Below are 18,296 nucleotides of genomic sequence, written 5' to 3'. Positions count from 1 at the left end.
TCCCTACACGGGCCGGGCTCTGGGCACCGGGCTGGGGCTGCAAAACCCCTCTGGGGAGCGGGGCCGGGGCACGGCGGGGAGCGGCGGGGAGGGCGCGGTGGTGCGGGGCGGCCGGTGCGTGTGTCCCGGGGTCCCTGTGTGTGCCTGTCCCGGTGCGTGTGTGCCGGTGTGTGTGTGCCGGTGTGTGTGTGCCGGTGTGTGTGTGCCGGTGTGTGTGCCTGTCCCGGTGCGTGTGTCCCGGTGCGTGTGTGCCGGTGTGTGTGTCCCGGTGTGTGTGCGAGTGTGCATGCCGGGGTGTGTGTGTGTGTGCCGGTGTGTGTGCCGGTGTCCCTGTGTGTGCCTGTCCGGTGTGTGTGTGCCGGTGTGTGTGCACCTGCACCGGGCTGTGTGCGAGTGTGTATGCCGGGGTGTGTGTCCGTGTCCCGGTGTGTGTGCCAGTGTGTGTGAGTCTGTGTGTACCGGAGTGTGTGTCGGTGTCCCGATGAGCGTGTCTGTGTCCTGCTGTGTGTGGCTGTCCCGGTGTGTGTGCCGGTGTCCCGGTGTGTGTCGGTCTGTCCGTGCCCGTGTCCCGGTGTCCCAGTATGTGTGTCGGTGTCCCGGTGTGTGTGTCGGTCTGTCGGTGTCCCGGTGCGGTGCGGGGGCTCCGCGCAGCACACACACACACAGACACAGACACACTCCCACACACAGACAGACACACACACAGACACACAGACACACTCACACACAGAGACACAGACACACTCACACACACACACACACACACACAGACACACACACACACAGACACACACGCACACACACAGACACACAGACACACACACACACAGACACACACACACACACACACATACAGACACTCACACTCACACCGTGGTGTGCGGGGGAGCCGCAGGGAGGGAGGAGGGATCCGGGGCCGCTCGCACCGGCACCGAGCGGGGGGCGCGTCTCGCCCTCGCACACGCGCGGCAGCCCCGGGACCGCCAGCTCCTCCCGCCGCATTAAAAGCGGCCAAGTTCCGCTCCGGGGGCAGCGGCGGCTCCGGGCGGTGCTGCCGGGGATGCACCCGAACGCCACGGCCCCGGCCGTGCCCGCGGGGCCGCTGCAGCCGCAGCCCAGCTATGCCAACGCCAGCAACCGCTCCGACCTGCTCCCCAAAGTGCCCGACGAGGAGGACCTGGACGTCAACACCGACATCTACTCCAAAGTGATGGTGACCGTCATCTACTTGGCCCTGTTCTTGGTGGGCACCGTGGGCAACTCCATCACGGCGTACACGCTGGTGAGGAAGAAGTCGCTGCAGAACCTGCAGAGCACCGTGCACTACCACCTGGCCAGCCTCGCCTTCTCCGACCTCCTCATCTTCCTCCTCTGCATGCCCATCGAGCTCTACAACTTCATCTGGGTCCATCACCCCTGGGCTTTCGGGGGGGCCGTTTGCAAGGGCTACTACTTCCTCCGGGACGCCTGCACCTATGCCACGGCACTCAACATCGCCAGCCTCAGCGTGGAGCGCTACATGGCCATCTGCCACCCCTTCAAAGCCAAGAGCATCATGTCCCGCAGCCGCACCAAGAAGTTCATCAGCTGCATCTGGATCGCCTCCTTCCTGCTCGCCATCCCCATGATCTTCACCATGGGGCAGATCTACGGCAAGGACCGGGATCCCGACTCCCTCATCTGCACGGCCATCGTGGACACCTCCACGCTCAAGACGGTCATCCAGGTGAGGAGCCTCCTCCCGCGGCTGGCCGAACTTTGCGGAGCCGGGCGGGGCAGGAGGGAGAGGCTGGAGCGGGATGGGATGTCCCGGCCATGGGATGTCTGGAATGGGATGTCCCGGGCAGCCCTGGCAGGACGCACCGGCCCGGGGTGCGCTCAGGAGGGATTTGTGGGGGTCTCGGCTCTGCCCGTTGCTCCCCTCCTGCCCCGCCACTCTGAGCAGAGACCTTGCACCGGGGAAAATCCTGCTCCGTGCTAAATCCGGCCCCTTCCCGTGCCCGGAGCCTCCCGTGTCCCGCTCCGCAGCTCCTGGTGGCCGATCATGGCCAGAAACCCCCGAATTTCCACCCTTTCCCCGCATTTTCTGCATCTCCCCCCTTCTGCTGGAAAGCGGCCAGCAAGTACAGGGGAAATAAAACCATCTCTCCCCGTTCTTTGTGTTGATCCAGAGCCCTTTTCTTCAGTGTAGTGACAGCTCCTAATTTCAGAAAGTTTTGGACACAGGGTGTAGCACAGGCTTCTGAAAAGGAGCTGCATGGTGGAAGCCAGAGGCTGCTATTTTTGCAGTTTTGGGGAAATCCGTAGCTGGTTTTAGCAGCCCCTCCTGACTTCAGCACGGCTTTGCTGCTCTCCACACGGTGCTAAATCCAACACACCCATGCGTGGAAGGGATTTCAGCATCAACACTTGCCGTGCTCCAGTGCTCCGGCGGGTTGAGGCATTTGTTTACTGGAGCATTAAGCTTGAAAAATGTAAGAGACACGGAAGGAGGGACAGAAGAGAGCAAGACACCAATCTCCATAGCCCCTTGGCTGCCAGGCTTGCATGTGATAGCTGCTCAATTTTTCATTTGGAACATGAATTTCAGGAGGGGTTAATCAGCGGGCAGCTGGATTTTAAAGCTGCATGGGTACTGAAGTCGCTGGGATGTTCCCACACTTGAAGGGAGGGAACTTAAATGGAAATGAATCAGAACCATTCCTTCCCACTAAAAGCAGGTGAGGGTATGTGCGTTTAGATTTAAGACCAGAGTCGGGAAATGTTTAGACATAACTCTCCCAGTTTCCCCTTTGTACTGTTCAAGTAAACCAAAATCAAGCCCTGATAGAAGCCCTGGATTTCCTCTGAATTTTATCACGATCCCTAACTTTCATCTGAGGTGGTGAGGGCTGCATTTCTCCTGTAGATGCCTGGAAGGTTTTGTCAGTGGCAGCCCAGTGTACTTAACCCAAATTCTCTGCTCTCTGAGGAGGCTGGGCCATCTGATTTGAGAACAATGGGACTGAAATGCATTATTTCCACTCATCTTCCTTCTAGGATTAAACTGATGCTCGTTGTTACCATGGTAGGGCTAAAACCAGAGGATTATTTCCTAGCCATATCTTTGGAGATTACACTTTAAACAATTCCCAGTGTACCTTAGACTCTTGCAATTATTCAGGCTATACCTTATCCCATTAGCCAAGTCAGGAGTAGGAAGACATGAATATATTATGTGTATGTGAAGTTCACCTGCGGGCTTTTCCTCATATATATATATCTTTAATTAACTACTGGATTAATTTAAAAGTTAAAAGAAAGAGGCAGCTGTTGGGGGAGAAGGAAGGACCAAACCCCAAACTGTGCCAATCTGTTCCTTCTCGGGGGATCTGGCTGCAGAAGCGGCTTTGCCAAGCCAGGAAGGTTGTTTCATGGTTTCACTCCATTCCTCTGAGCACAGGGAAGCATCACACAACGTGAGGCAGGGCCCTGGGCTGGGGAGGGCTCTGGAGTGAATAAGCAAAGCAGCTGCAAGTCAGGTTTGAAGTGCGTTAATGGAAACCATGGCACAGCGTGTGAGCCGGCCCGAGCTGCGCAGAGGTTTAAAAAAAGACAAATGATGGAAGAGCCAGGAGAGAAAGGGCAGTGCTGATGTGCAGTGTGACGTGCAGAGGTCTTGCTGGGTGGCAATCTGGAGCCCTGGTCCTTCGTGGTGGGTTCAAGCTGCTTTAGAGCATCTCTGCATCTCTTTGAATTCATTTTCTGTCTTTAAATTAAGGAGAGCAGTGATGCACTTGCTCGAGCTGGCAAATCACTTGTAATAAATCACTCAACACATTTCACTCCTATTCCTGTTTGGCAAACTGTCTAAAGCAAACTGGCATTTCTTTTTTGGAAGCCATTAGTTCTCCAAGTGGTTTTATGTGTTTGACTGATTGAAAGAAGTTCAAGTTCTGTCCCAGAACAGGGCATTGTAACCACTTGTACCCTCAGAGACCAGTGTGAGCTAGGGTTTTGCTGGGATCATTACAGGAGAATGATCCTCTCTGAACTGGAACAAGCTTCCTGGAAAAAGTATTTCACAGAATCACAGAATATTCTGGATTTTAAGGGCCTCTTTGATTGTAGTAATTCAACATCTCTGGTTTTGAAAAAGTTCCTCTGTATTTGCTTTGAGTATTCAAATTTTAGTGGACATTCTTGAGTGGAATTAGACTGAATGTGAACAATCAGGATTCCTTGTAAGAAAAATAAAAAAAGTAATTACTCAAACAACATTCATGAAATTTGGTTCTTGCACGTATTAACCTGCACCACTTAAGCTCCACAACAACTCTAAGAGGTAATGACTGATATTCTTCTAGCAATTACAAATTGTTCAGGGCAGCACATAATCAGGAAGAGCAGCAGGTAAGGCATTCTGCAGGGTGACACTGTGTGTCCCCACCATCCCTACACCAGGCACACCTCACCTCTTGCCATCAAGGCATAAAGCCCTGTGTGGCCTCTAAAATAGAATTCTTAGAACCATTTCCCAGCTTTGCTCATCACTGTCCTTGCAGCTGCTTTAATCAGCCTGTGGATCTGGTTTATTATGCATTCTCCATTGCCAAGTTTTCATGTTGCTTCTGCCAGTCAGGGATGTCTGCTTTGGATTTTGGCATCCACGTGGGATCTGGTACCAGGAGTATGTTCCATTATAGCCACATTATTTAGGTCTAGCAAACCCTTTAGCTGGCAGACATCCCCTGAAAAGCACTGCTGCCAGTTTTAGGTTCTTTTTCCACATAGATTAAACACTTCTTAAAGCCATACAAGTAAATTCATGTTTTCATGGCACTTCAGCTGGGGGAGGTTTTAAATCTCCCTGTTGTGGCAGCAATAGATATGAGAGTTCTGGGGCAGGATGAGAGGTTTTCCCTGTTCATTTTTGAGTCTGTGCCTGTGGGGCTGGCTCTGGAACCAACTTCCTCAAACCAGGATCCCACTGAGTGTCCTGATCTACCATGAGCAGCCCTGTGTGCCATAAACATTGCACAGCCTCAGCCCTGATGTTCAAAAAGCTCTGAATTTTACTGGTCAGATGCAGTGCAAATTGATTTTCCTGCTTATTACTTTCTTATCTCATCCCTGCTTTCTGGAGAGGTTCACAGCAGAACCTGGGGAAGAGGGGAAGCTGAAGGAAACACCTCCAATCCTGGTGCACTGTCAGTCCCCACACACAGAGCTCCTCAAACTAAAACCCCAGGAATTCACCCTCCAATCCTGGTGCACTGTCAGTCCCTATACACAGAGCTCCTCAAACTAAAACCCCTGGATTTCATCTGAGCCTGGGCTGGGCACAAGGGGAGCTGGGTGTGAGCAGCTCCTGGCCCCCCAAAATTCCCAGGGGAAGGTGTTTTCCCACTGGTGTGGCACAGCCTGTGCTTGGATGGCTCTGCTGCAAAATGTCCCCCAAGTCACAGCAAGTGCCTGGAGAGTGTCTGACACATGCTAATGTTTGATTTGCACAGACAGCTGGTGTGATCCTTTTATTAAAACACATGGCAGCAGGCCCTGCTCCTCCAGAAACTGCCACAGCTCCAGCAGCAGCTCCAAGTTGCTCATTTGTGAGGGCAGCACTTGGGGAACTCCTCTGGCCCTCCTCACCCTTTGGGAGGATCTCTGTTCCACGTGGATCAGCCCAGCCTGCGTGGCTGCAGCTCCCCCATCCCTCCAGAGCCCTTGTTTATTATGTTTTATGAAGCCTCTCACAGTTTGGATGATTTGTAGAGTAAATAACTCTGCACACTAAACAACTGTTTGCCCAAGTGGCTCCTCAGGTTTATTTCTGCCTACATTTCTTCAGACAATGCCTTTGAAGGGACCTGCCAAAGAGCCTCAGGTGTGAAGGGGATGGAAAGGAAGGACCAGGAGTCTTGACATCCATTGCCATGCTCTCTACACATTCTTTTAAGATCATCTATTTGATTTCCATTTGTGTGAGAGGCTCACAGAGTTATTAATTCCATGCATGATGTTGCAAACGCTCCCTTGCCCTTTCCCCTGGTAATCTTGTACTTGCTTGTCCCAGAAAAGAAAAGAAATCCAAAATTTCTGCCTACGTTTCTTCATGCAATGCCTTTGAAGGGACCTGCCAAAGAGCACCATGTGTGAAGGGGATGGAAAGGAAGGACCAGGAGTCTTGACATCCATTGCCCTGCTCTCTACACACTCTCCCAAGGTCATCCATTTGATTTCCATTCGTGTGAGGGGCTCACAGAGTTATTAATTCCATGTGTGATGTTGCAAACGCTCCCTTGCCCTTTCCCCTGGTGAGGAGCACCTTGGCAGGGTGGTGGGATGTGCTCACTGCTGGTGCTGTGGAAGGCAGGGCCCTGCCCACCGTCAGATCTGTGATGCAGGGTAAATAAACATGACAAGCATTTCTCCATATTATGTGAAAATAGCGAGCCATAAAACCAAGTGGCTGAATTCTCTCCAGGTTTGCTGGCAAATCCTATCAAGGATTAGTCAATACTCCAGGAATCCTTGTTTATACTGGTATTGACTGAAGGAATTGAAGCTGATTTCTCTTCCTTAAGTCACAGCCAAACTCCTACTGTGGCTTTTAATAACAGAGCTGTTCTAAATCACTCACTGCTCCAGACAAGTCCTGGGTGCCACTCACCCCTCACAAATGGCACCTTTGTGGCAGGACTGTGTCCCATCAGGTCGTGGTGCTGCCACACCCTCAGGGAGACAAGAAAATGAGGATATTGGTGTGTAAATGGAGGATATTGGTCTCCACAGTGGAGGATATTGGTGTGTAAATGAGGATATTGGTGTGTAAATGAGGATATTGGTGTGTAAATGTGCCTGGATCCATCCCCACAGGGGTGGAGAGGGACCCCAGCAGCAATCCCCTCTACTGTGGTGGGAGCATCCCTAAAATGCTGCCTTTTTTCCCAGGGCTATTCAGGGAAGCCAGGGCTTTAACTCAGCATATGCACGACAGCCCAGCCTGCCTAATCCCAGCCCGTTTACACCCTGCTCTGTCTCGCAGCTAGATCTAATTTAAATAAGCTCTTGTGTTCATTGCTTTACATAACCGCTTTGCCTGCTGTGTTTTGCCAGTTCTTACATAATTTCTTGTCTTTTCCCCCCCCCCCCCCAATTGATTTTAATTCACTTGATTTCTGTTTCCCTCCCCCTTCCCAAGATGTCAGCTGGAGAGATAATAAAAAAATGAGGAAATGTGGCCGATTGATTCAGCTCTTAGGTTTTCCTTGTACCAGCAGCTAGTGAAGGCAGAAGACACAAAGGTAATCTTGTAGTTGCTTGTCCCAAAGAGAAAAAAAAATCCAAAAACCTTCATCTGCCTTTAATCTTTCAGATCATTTAAAACAGCCATTTAATTGTCATCTCCCTGCTTCCCCCCTCCTTTCCCTTAAAGACTTTCACTCTTGTCTCTGTGCAGCATCTGCTCCAGACTCACAGATGGCTTTTTTTGCTTCCTGACGTTTAGAAAAGCTTCTGTGTCCTGCCCGAGGCAGGCAGGATGTGCAGCACCCCCTCTGTGGGACACAGGGGTGCCTGGGTGGGGAATTTGGGCTTCCATGGTGTCCCCATGGCTTTTTCCCTGCTGTGAAGCTGCCCCTTGCTGAGGGCCAGGGGACAGAGAGGGAGCAAAGGTGGCTGAAGGGGCTGGGAGACGTGGTGGGCAGTCTGAGCCTTAAAGCAGAGAGCATTAAACGAGGCAAACCCATCAGTCCCAGAGCTGACACCTCTCCTTTCCCTCCCATTAAGCAGATGAATCTGGGTTTTTACATTCCCAGGCTGTCTGGTTGCCCTCCAGGCCAGGCCACTCTCGCTGTGAGAAGCCTGCAGTGCCCAAATGGGGATGTCACTCAGTGCTCCAGTGACATCTCCCCCGTGGCTTGCTTCCCATGGACACCATTTCTCCTATCCAATTGCAAATTCTCTTAGGTGTGGGGTTCAGAAAACCCCAGACACATAATGATGATGATAAATCAGTTGAGCTGATGAGTTATTTGGGGAAGAAAGTGCTTGGGTTTAGAAAAGGTGGTGATGGTGGAGTACTGACCCTGGCTGGGGAGCACATTTCTGAGCTGACAGTTCATTCCCAGGGTTTTTCTGCATTCTCTTGTTTTCTGTGTATGGGAGGAAAGTAGTGAGACAAGTTTGTATCCCATTATTCAGGTGCCTTGTCTGAGAAGGTCCATCCTCCTCCTCCTCCTCCCTGCTTGGGGTACCAAGAACTCATCACCCCCCCTGCTCGTGCCAGGACAGGGATGCTGTGGCACAGGGCTGGGCTGTGTGACTCTCACCCTCAGCCTTTGGGGAGGATGCACCTGCTGGGCTGGAGGAGCTGCTGGCCTGCAGGTGGTTTCAGCATGTGAGACTTGCTCCTCATCTCCTGTGGCTTTGCACTTCAGGAATTCTCAGTGCACAGGGCCCTGCTGGGCTCCATGGGGGCTGTTCCTCTCCCAGGGAGAGAAAGATGCAGTGGATAAGGTCTTTGTGGCTGAAACTTTTCCTCTGAGGAAAAGTTCAGTGAGGTTTCTCTGAAGCTTTTGTGTTCCCACGGGCTAGGGGCAATTGTCAGCTGAAGACGGGAATCAAAGAGGTGAGATTCTCCTTGTAGAAATGATTAAAAAAACAAAACAAAACAAAACAAAGAAAAAAAAAGTAAACTTTCATAAAGCCTAATATTTGAAAGGGGAGAAAAAGCATCTATTTTATGCAGAGTCCTGGAGAGAGCAGCAGCATGCTCAGCATCACTGAATCAGGGAGGCACAGGAGGGGCAGCTGTGCCATGGCTGTGCCCTGGGCTGGGTGGCACTGCCCACGCTGGGCTGTCACCTGCAGGGGAGCAGCCCCTCGCTGCCAAGGCCCACCCATGGGTGTCCCTGCTGCCTTCTCCTCCTGGGCAGGTCCTGCTGCTGGTCCCCTCCTGCCAGGCTCAGCCTGAGTGCTCCCTGCTCTGCTCTCAGGGCTTGGGGAGGTGTCAGGCAGCCAGGGGAGGAGCCATCTCACCCCTCAACCATCCTGGTTTTTCCCTCTAACCTTGAGAAAAGGGGTTCATCACCTTAGGGGTTCATCCCCTTAGGGGTTCATCCCCTTAGGGGTTCATCCCAGAGCTGGGGGCAGGGACCTGCTGCAGGTGTGCCATGGGCACTGGGGTGCAGGATGACACCTGGCTCAGCAGAGACCCCTACTTTTGATCAGGGCTCCAAGGAGCTAATTAATACAGTCATTGCAATGCCACATCCTATTAATTTTAACTTAATCAAGAACAAAGGGTGTCTGCACTGCTGAACTGAGCAAATGTGGCCTTAATATGTGGCAGGACTTTCGTACCACCTTGTTCCCTTGGAGAATTTGTTTAATAAGTCCATAACTATTTGAGTATGTTCAATAAGAAATTAACCCACTTTCCTCTCCTATTCAATGATTTTTTCAAAACCATCTTATAAAAATGCAGCTCACACAGCTGCTGGGAAAGTTTAACTCATTACTGGCATCACTATTGATTCCTCCTGCAAAGACCTTACATTTTATCCCCACGGGGGTAATTTATACAGTTTAATATTCTCATTTAATTCCAAAAAAGAAACTCAATCCTTTGAGTCTCTCATGTTTCATTTTTTATTGCTGTCAGTCATGGGCTTGTGACACTGTCATACTTGTTCCTTAAATCCAAGTGTGTCAAGTTTGATAAAGCACTGTAGGCAGAAGAAGGATAGGTTTAGACTAATAAAGAGATTATTTGACCTCAAGGTACCATGATGGGGAGCTGTGTATGCCCCAAACACTTAATAGACTGCACTTACTAAGCCAAGGAGCAAACTCTGCCTCAGGCTTGTCTCCCTGACTGCTTGCAGGTGTTTCCTGGCTAATGCAGGATAGAAAATCCCTTGAAAGGGAAACAAGAAAGGGCAGGAATTTGATCAGCAAGTGTCTCAGAGTGCAGCAGTCCAGAGGAGCTGGGCACATGGCCAGCCTGGCACTCAGAACACAGCCTGGAGATCAAACCATGCCAGGAAAAAAAACCCTGTAATACCTGAGGCTCCACGAGGCTGAGAGGAGCTGCAGCAGAGAAAAACAGAGAGGAAAAGCAGTAATAAAGTAACCAAGAAGTTCACTTCTCCTTTGGGATAAGTCCTTTTTTTCTCCTTTGAAAGTCTAATTGAATTTTCTTTGCTGCCATCCCCAGCAGCCCAAGGGGAGGCTCCAGCACTGCCTGCTCAGCCTTTATGGAGAAAATCCATAAGCAGAGTGTGGGCATGGGGAGAGGGAAGCAAAACTGTCCACAATGCTTCCAGCACTCAGAGAGCTTGGGCTGACACCCCTAACCTCAGAAAACAGGTTAATTTTCCCCCAGTAAAGAGTTTCCAAGGGCACCAGTGCTGGAATTTGCCACCACGTTTCCCTGCAGCAGGTCAGGAGATGAACAGAGCTGCACTGGCCTCTGTCAGCAGCTCTCACACTTGGGGCTGCAGACAACAGGGGGACAGTGTTGGACTTAAATATGGCCTTTCATTTATTTATGCTGCATATCCACCACTCAGTATCATATTTAATGCAAATAACATTCAAGTGAAATCCCCACTGAGAGGCACATTATGAAGATTAACAGCCTGGCTTTTCCATTACTCTGGTTTATACACTGTGGATTTGTGCCTTATGCTTTGTAGGCAAGTGCTGGCAATACTTGAATCCAGAAATCTATACCTAAGCCTGCTGTTTTGCAAAAATCAGTGCCCCAGAGCCTGCTTGTGATTCCACAAAGCCAAAGAAAAGGGCTGGAGGCATGAAAACCTCTGGGAAATGCTGACATCCAGGTGGGTGAGAACCTAGAAAGTTTATTTTTGCTGGTCACACAACAGGGCACTGGAGAGGGGTTTATTGCTTTTAATCATATAACCCACTTTTCTTTTAAACAGGCTGTCAGGAAAATTACCCTCCCCAAGTTTAAGGTGATACTGATCTTATTCTCATGCCCTGAGATTGTCTGGAGCTGGTTTATTCCTTTGGATCTTTTCTGGTGAATTTGTCAGGTGAAATGCCATGGGCCCAGCACCTCATTATGGAATTTTCTAGCAGGGTTTGTGTTGGCTTTGGGTCTGTTCCTTCCTCTGTTCACCTTTCACAGAGGGAAAATGTGACCAACAGCACGCTGTAAAATGTGGCCAAAGCTGTTTGCTGCCCCACCAGAGTGATGCCACTTGTTCCCTGTGCCACCACACAGACACTGGCTCTGCCCTTGCTGCCTGCTGAGAGCTTTTCTCTTGTGGCACAGGGGAAGGGAAACCTCTCCCCTCCTTTCTCCAAGGGGGAGTCAAGCAGTGATGGGACTGCCAAGGGCAGCTGCTGCTCCAGGGCAGGGTTGGAGGATCAGGAGGGAACAACCAGCCCAGCTTTAAGTGGACAGGGGTCAGTGCAATGGCAGCACGGCCAGAAACGCTGCCTGAGCTGACAGTTGTTTTCCAAGAGCATCCTGGAGCCAAGGAAATACCATTTATCCTTTAGTATCCAGCAAGAAAGGAAGTTTGTTTGAAGACAGAGCACCAGCAGCTGCAATAGGCATTTTCTTAGTCAAAGGAAGCAGCAGAAGCCTTTTAGACTTTGTGTCACTGCTGAATACCCTGCTTGGGAGCAGCAAAAAGCTCAGGGAGTTTCCAGATGAGCTCCACTATGGGTGCATTTTCCCTCAGCTCATCACAAGCCAAAGTAGGGGGGTGTCACCAGCAGTGTGTCCAGGGCAGTGCTCCCAGTGAGAACAAAACCTCAGCCACCCAAAGAAAAGGGCATTTCCAAGGGGCCAGGGCAGAGAGGGGACAATAACAGCAAAACAGAGAGGCTGTGGCTCCCAGCACCCACTGCCCAAGCTCAGCCCCAGCCACAAACCCTCCCTGCTCCTCCAGGTCCCATCAGGTGCCACTGGGGTGATGGTGTTCAGAGGGGTCTTGTGTTGAGGGAAGAGATGAGGATCTGGCTCCATGCTACAGAAGGCTTGGTTTATTATTTTATGGTATATATTACATTAAAACTATACTAAAAGAATAGAAGAACAGGTTTCATCAGAAGGCTAGCTGAGCTAAGAATAGAAAGGAATGAATGATAACAAAGGTTTGTGTCTTGGCTCTCTGTCCGAGCCAGCTGGGCTGTGATTGGCCATTAATTAGAAACAACCCCATGAGCCCAATCCCAGATGCACCTGTTGCATTCCACAGCAGCAGATAACCATTGTTCACATTTTGTTCCTGAGGCCTCTCAGCTTCTCAGGAGGAAGAATCCTAAGGAAAGGATTTTTCATGAAAAGATGTCTGTGACACACTGGTGCTTCCCATAACGTTCTGTCTCAACAAGGTTTCACCTTGGTGCAATCCCTGCTCTCCCAGTTCCCCCTCTGCAGGGTGGCTCCCTCTGCATGAGGGGCAGGCTGGAACCTCAAGGAGATGCTTGGAAAGAAGAGAAATGTTTCAGGTTTAAAACCAGGGATGGGGCTTCAGGATAGAGCTGTGCCTGGGGGAGCTGCTCTGCTTTTTTATGAGGAAGAAGAGACCTCTTGCTCAGTGCCATTAATGTTAGGGGTCCTGCAGGAAAAGAGGATGAGGATGAAGCATGGCAGGAGCCATTTATTTTTGAGAATGAGATGCCAGCTGCTTTACTGCTTTGCAATTCTGTCTCTCCCCAGCCAATGAATCTCCCACCCCTGTCCCTGCCTTGCTGAGTTCCTCTCAAAGGGGCAGGAGATGTGATCTGCAGGGAATGGCTTTATCAGAGGGACATGAGGCAGAAGGTCTTTCCCTTTCATGATTGCTTTTATCTTCCCTCTTGCCCCTGTTATCAATGGAGCTGCTGCAAGAAATACTGTTACACATACAGTGAACACCAGAAATAAATAAACTCTTTTTTACTTTAAAAAGAGTGTGTTTGGGAAAGGGAAAATTGCTGGTGATACCCCAGAGGTTTTCTCCTATCATGTAGAGCTCTGCTGAACTTCATCCCTTAAATATTGCCCAGGCAAAAGCTGCTGTTAAGGGCCCTCAGGAGCTGCCCCCTCATTGTGAGGTTACATCTCTGGGCTCTTGCATAAACCATGTTCAAATAATGTTTCTGTTTTCTGCTCCAAAGGTTGTTGGTTTTACCCCCATGATATAATGGAAAAATTTGTTAAACTCATCAACTATTTAGGGGAAGAATGAAATTTACTCAGTTTCAATTAAAAGAAAGCACCCAAAGCAATAAGAAACCCATTGCCAGCCTGCAAGAAGTAGAAGCAAAGAGGCAAGGGCAGAAACAGGGCAAGAAATGACAGTTTTATAAACCTCCTGCTGGGTAGGGATAGAAGAGGTCTTTGTGCCTGCAAAACAAAACTGTTTTTTCTGTAAAGCAGCTATTGACTGGGGCTCTAGAACTGCAGCTGGAGCTGCACGCAGCAGCCACACGCCTGCACACAGGCTGGCTTCCTCCCCACTGAATTCAGCAGAGACAGCCAATGCTTTCCCTTGGGGCTCCAAACCAGAGCTCTGCTCTCCAATTTGAGGGAAAAAAAAACCAAAAACCTAAAACTTTCCAGGTGTTTTTTCAGGAGAAGGAGTTCAGGTGGTTTACAAGCCTTCCTTTCCCCCCTCCCCAGTTTTGCAGGGTGGCTGTGCCAGGTGCCCTTTGCTGGGGCTGTGTCTGTCAGGGTGCAGTGCCTCATTTTCCATCTGGATTTGCTCTAACACCTTTCCTGACTCTCATGGCAGCAGAGAGGAGCTTGCTTCAAAGGTCACATGCATTGATTGGGCTGTGGAGATGATCTTGACTTGTGACCTCTGGGTACCATTGAGACAAGACTGAAGCACAGCTAAAAATCTTCTGGGCATTAATTCCATTCCAGCATTGGGCTTCTTTCCTCTTTGGGAGGCTGGTCCACACCTCAGCTCCTTACACTTGGGAGGGTCAGCCTTTGCTCCCAGGCAATGAGTGATAGGATGAGGTGAAACAGCCTCAGATTGCACCAGGGGAGGGTCAGCTTGGATGTTAGGGAAAATTCCCATACTGAGTGGCTAAGCAATGGTGATTCTATGAAAACCTTAACAGTTACCAGATTTCCTTCTATTTATGTCCTACAAATTTCCAAGCACACTTGGAGAACCTTCTGGTGCTCCATGGAGCCATCCCACGGACCCACCCCATCCTCCTCTCCAGACCCAGCACCCTCAGCAGCAGTGCTGCTCTCCTGCCCAGACCTGTGGCTGCGGCCTCTCAGGCCAGGGAAGCCACTCAGGTGGAGAAAGGTTCCTTCTGCCTGGCTGCCTTCCCTTACAAACAGCCAGCAGTCCCCAACAGGGGGATGGAGCTGCTGGGGAATCGCCCAGGAATGGGTTTAGCAATCAAAGACCTCTTCACCAGTGGTAAATCATGGGATCACAGGATGATTTTAGTTGGAAGGGACCTAAAGATCATCTCATTCCAGCCCCCTGCTGTGGACAGGGACAACTTCCACCTGACCAGGCTGTCCCAAGCCCTGTCCACCCTGTGCCCAACATCCCAAGAGACTGATGGGGACAAAATCCCCCAACCCTTTCTGGGAATGAACTTGATGAAAATTATTACCAGCAAACATCAAGAAAGAAGCCTTGAAAAATTACTTTCCAGGCTGTGGCAGTGGTTGTTTTGACAGAGTTTTGATGCCTTCATTCAATATTCCATTGAAGCTTTGCTGGAGATAAGTGATCTCATAGAAAACAGGGCTTTTGTGTCTGGTCACAAAGAATGATTTGCAAAGACTGCTGAGGGAAGTAGAGTACTTATCCAGGGAGACAAGAATTTCAGCTGAAAATAATCATGGCTTTTTCATTTATAATTCTAGCTGCAACTTTGTCAGAAATCTGCCTCCATCCAAGCTGATTGGGCTGGAAATGGAGCAAACCAGTGAGGAAAAAAAAAATGTGGACTGGTCACTCCTAAGAAAACAGCTTGTTCCAAGACTTACTCACAAAATGCTTCCAGCTTCTCTTTCTGCTCACAGCGTGGTGTGCAAGAAAAGCTGGGATGGTTTTAGGAGCACATGGTTGAGGCAGTAATGTAGATGTGAAGTGGAGCTGCTGCCCTGCCAGCCTCTCACAGCTGTTGAGTGAAGTTTTGTGTTTAAGTTGTTTTAAGGTGAACGAGACAAACTTGCCTGGAGCACCAGCACCAAGCCCAGCAAAAAGTGGACTGATTAAATAAACAGAGATCTCCCTGTTATTAGTGCTGTTTGGATAATTTTGAAATGCTTATTTTTCAAAGTAAATGAATTACATAACTCTTTTCCCTATTTTTGGCTCAAGAAGGAGTCAGTGAATTTTCTGTTTCAGAGCAGAACATTTGTGCTTTTCCCCATGATTCAGGGAACAGTTTTTAGTCTGGAACTGGTGTGTGGATGATTCACAGTGACACATTTTGTGTTGGCAGCAGGCCCCGCCTCGAAAGCCTCGATGCTCTGGGCTGTGCCTCTCCAAAATTTGGGCTTGAAGCTGCTCTGAGTCTGGGGGAGCCAGGCTGAGCCCTGGACCACACCAGAGTGCAGGCCAGTCTGTGACAGCCTTCCTTGTCAGAGCACATCCTTATACTTGTGAAAAGTTTCGTGAGTTATTTTACTTCCAGTTTTCCCTTTCTTTTGCTCTACTTTCCATCATGGTTTACATGTTCTTCTCCATTTTTGATGCTTTCTGGGCATCTCTTGGTTTGGAGCACTGAGGCTTTTTTTTTTTTTCTTCTTCCTCTTTTTTTTAAAAGCAAAACAGGCAGGGTTGGAGTGTGGGCTGGGTCTGCTTCCCAAAAGGCTTCCTTGCTGCACTGGAAGGAAAATCATTTCCCACCCTAGCTGTCCCTGGCTTCCATCACTGAAAGTGAGAAGAGAGGGGATGGTGCAAAAAGTGCTGTGGGAACTGTGCTGTGTAACTCTCCCTTTAGTGTGTGATCCATCAAAGTAATTACATGTGGCTCAGGAACCTCAGCCTGCAACAATGGCATTCTCCTGTAGCTTTTCTATTTCCATCTAATTAAAATGTTATTGTTTCCTTCATGTTAGTTTGCATTTTAAATAAGGAGATAGGGACAGATTGGCTGATTGGTAACTTATTCTCTGTGTGAGTAAAGATCAGCACTAATCACCCTGTCACACTTGTGCTTTCCTCTTCCTCATGCATCTCAGACATCAAATTGCAAAGGGAGGGGAGAAAGAGGCTGGGGTTTGATGACAACAGATGACATTGATTTATTTCTTCTGCTGGGTGTCAGGAGGGGAAGGTGACATGTCCTTGCCCACTGCCTGGGCACCGGTTGCATTTTGAGGAGTGAAGGAATGTTCATCCCAAAACACAGGTCTCGTTTAGAATTTAATGGGCTTCCATCTCCTCTTGCCTTTAACTTTTGCTGTGTTTTATCACCTGCCTTCTCATTGTGTCAAGAGAGGGCAGGGAGGAGAGTGAGGCTGGGCACGTGTGGAAACATCCCTACTGGAAACATGAAATAATCTCCATTAAAGGTGGCATGGCTCAGCAGCACCTCAGAGCAAAGATTTGCTCCCCAGAGAGCCAGGATGCAGCAGGGACCATCCCCACCACCCTGGGCAGGCTCAGCAGCTCAGGCTCCCCATTCTCTGGCCACAAAGCCCCCCAGCTATGGGAGGATGCTCCTGCAGGTTTGGGCACAAGAGCTGGGGGCAGAGGTGTGAGCCCAGCCCAGCTGGGGATGGAGGGGTTTGAGCTGGGATTTGGCCATTTAAAACCTCTTCTGTTCCAAAAATTAAGCAGGGATCTGACCATTTAAAACCTCCCCTGCTCCCAAGGTTGAGCTGGGATCTGCCCATTTTAAACCTCCCCTGCTCCAAAGGGTTTGTGCAGCCCTGGAGCACGTGTGCTTTTGGAAGGTATTTTTAGCAAACTTCAGTTTCCTGAGGGTCACAGAGAACTGGAGCATCAGCATCTGGAGGAGCTGTCATTCCACTTCCAGTCTTGCAGGAGTAACACATTGACTTATTTATGAGAGCAGTCAGCTCCCCTCTCCCTGTGTGTAACAATCTGCTTTACCTCTCCCAGCTCAGAGAAATAATTTTATTGTCAACCATTCTGTGCCTTAAATAAAACCTTAAAACAAGTTAAGCAAGCTTTGAGGGAAATGGAAATGTTCCCGGATTTTGTTTTATTTTATTTTTTCATTCTTTCTAGAATAACCCACTCTTTCACTGCCTAAACCAGTGAGCAGTAATCACTGCTCTGGCAAAAAGGAGGGGGAGGAAATTACTTATTTTACAAGACAACATCCAAATACTTTGCACCCAGTAGGAGAAGCCTAATCTGTTGGCTGGAAAATGCCTGTGTCAAGAATGACTAATCTGAGACCAAATGATACCTGGAAAATGAAGATATTCAGTACTCCCTGCAGAGAAAGATCCATCAAAATGAAAGGACAGGCTGTTTCCTCCTCCTTTGTTTCAGTCCAGATGAAGTTTCTTCATTTCTTCAGTTTTTGTTTTCTGGATGGGGGTGGGAGAGGCAAAGTGCTCTGAAGGCACTGGTGGCTCATGCTTGAAAACAAAGTTTTCTTGCTGTCACAACCCCTGCACCCAAATGCTGGGCTCACAAAAGCACTCTCCAAAATGCTTTGGGAGGAATCCTGACCTTCTCTGCTGTGGCAGGAACCCAGAGCAACGTTGGGCAAGCAGGCTCCAGATGAGATCAGAGCAGGTGGGGGATCCCCAAGGGCTGCAGCCTTCATCCCTCCTTCCTCCTCCCTTTGCACTGGAGATGCTCTTCCTGCACGTGGGAGGATGATGGGGCTTGTGGTTCCATGGTGAAATAATTTGTTTTCAAAGGAGAAAAAGGATCTCGGGTCAAACCAAGAAGAACGAATTAAGAAATTTATCAGGGATGAGTCAAACAAAGCAATTAATCTGGGGTTATCAAATTAAACCTACAGCACTTTGTGGGCAAATTGAGCTTCTATTCGAGCTGGGGTGGATCACTTTGCTTCATTTTGGGATTATAACCCATCTTTTTCTTCTTCCTTCTTTAGCTTAGAACAATTCTGAAATAAAGCAGGAGATCAACATATTTTCTTATTTAATATTTTGAAACAAAATGTGTTGGTGTTTTTAGGGAGAAAACAAATGTTTATTTGAAAACACTGAAATAGTTCAGCATTTCCCCCCTTTTGGGCTGCACTGTATATTGAATTATGACCTGTAGCTTTTGGTTTCCTTCCAAAAATTCATTTTGCATCAAATTCACCACTCTCTTAGGAGTTTATTTGTCCATAACTGCTGCATTCCT

The 18,296-nt window shown here is 49.2% G+C and overlaps 1 protein-coding gene across 1 annotated transcript in view; it reads left to right on the top strand.

Moving 5' to 3' along the window:
- Positions 1-858: 858 nt before the first annotated feature.
- The window catches only part of NTSR1 (neurotensin receptor 1), a 55,608-nt gene continuing 38,170 nt past the window's right edge, over positions 859-18,296 (top strand). The window contains exon 1 of the mRNA XM_071447096.1: positions 859-1,726. Within this exon, the coding sequence (XP_071303197.1) occupies positions 1,061-1,726 (666 nt within the window). The 5' untranslated portion in view covers positions 859-1,060. The remainder of the gene's footprint in view (positions 1,727-18,296) is intronic.

Source organism: Agelaius tricolor, unplaced genomic scaffold (assembly GCF_023055355.1).
Source record: "Agelaius tricolor isolate 1412-34295 unplaced genomic scaffold, bAgeTri1.0.p SCAF_23, whole genome shotgun sequence".
NCBI classification, from domain to species: domain Eukaryota; kingdom Metazoa; phylum Chordata; class Aves; order Passeriformes; family Icteridae; genus Agelaius; species Agelaius tricolor.
The sequence above is the reverse complement of the archived record's forward strand: the minus strand, read 5'-3'. Positions and strand labels throughout refer to the sequence as shown.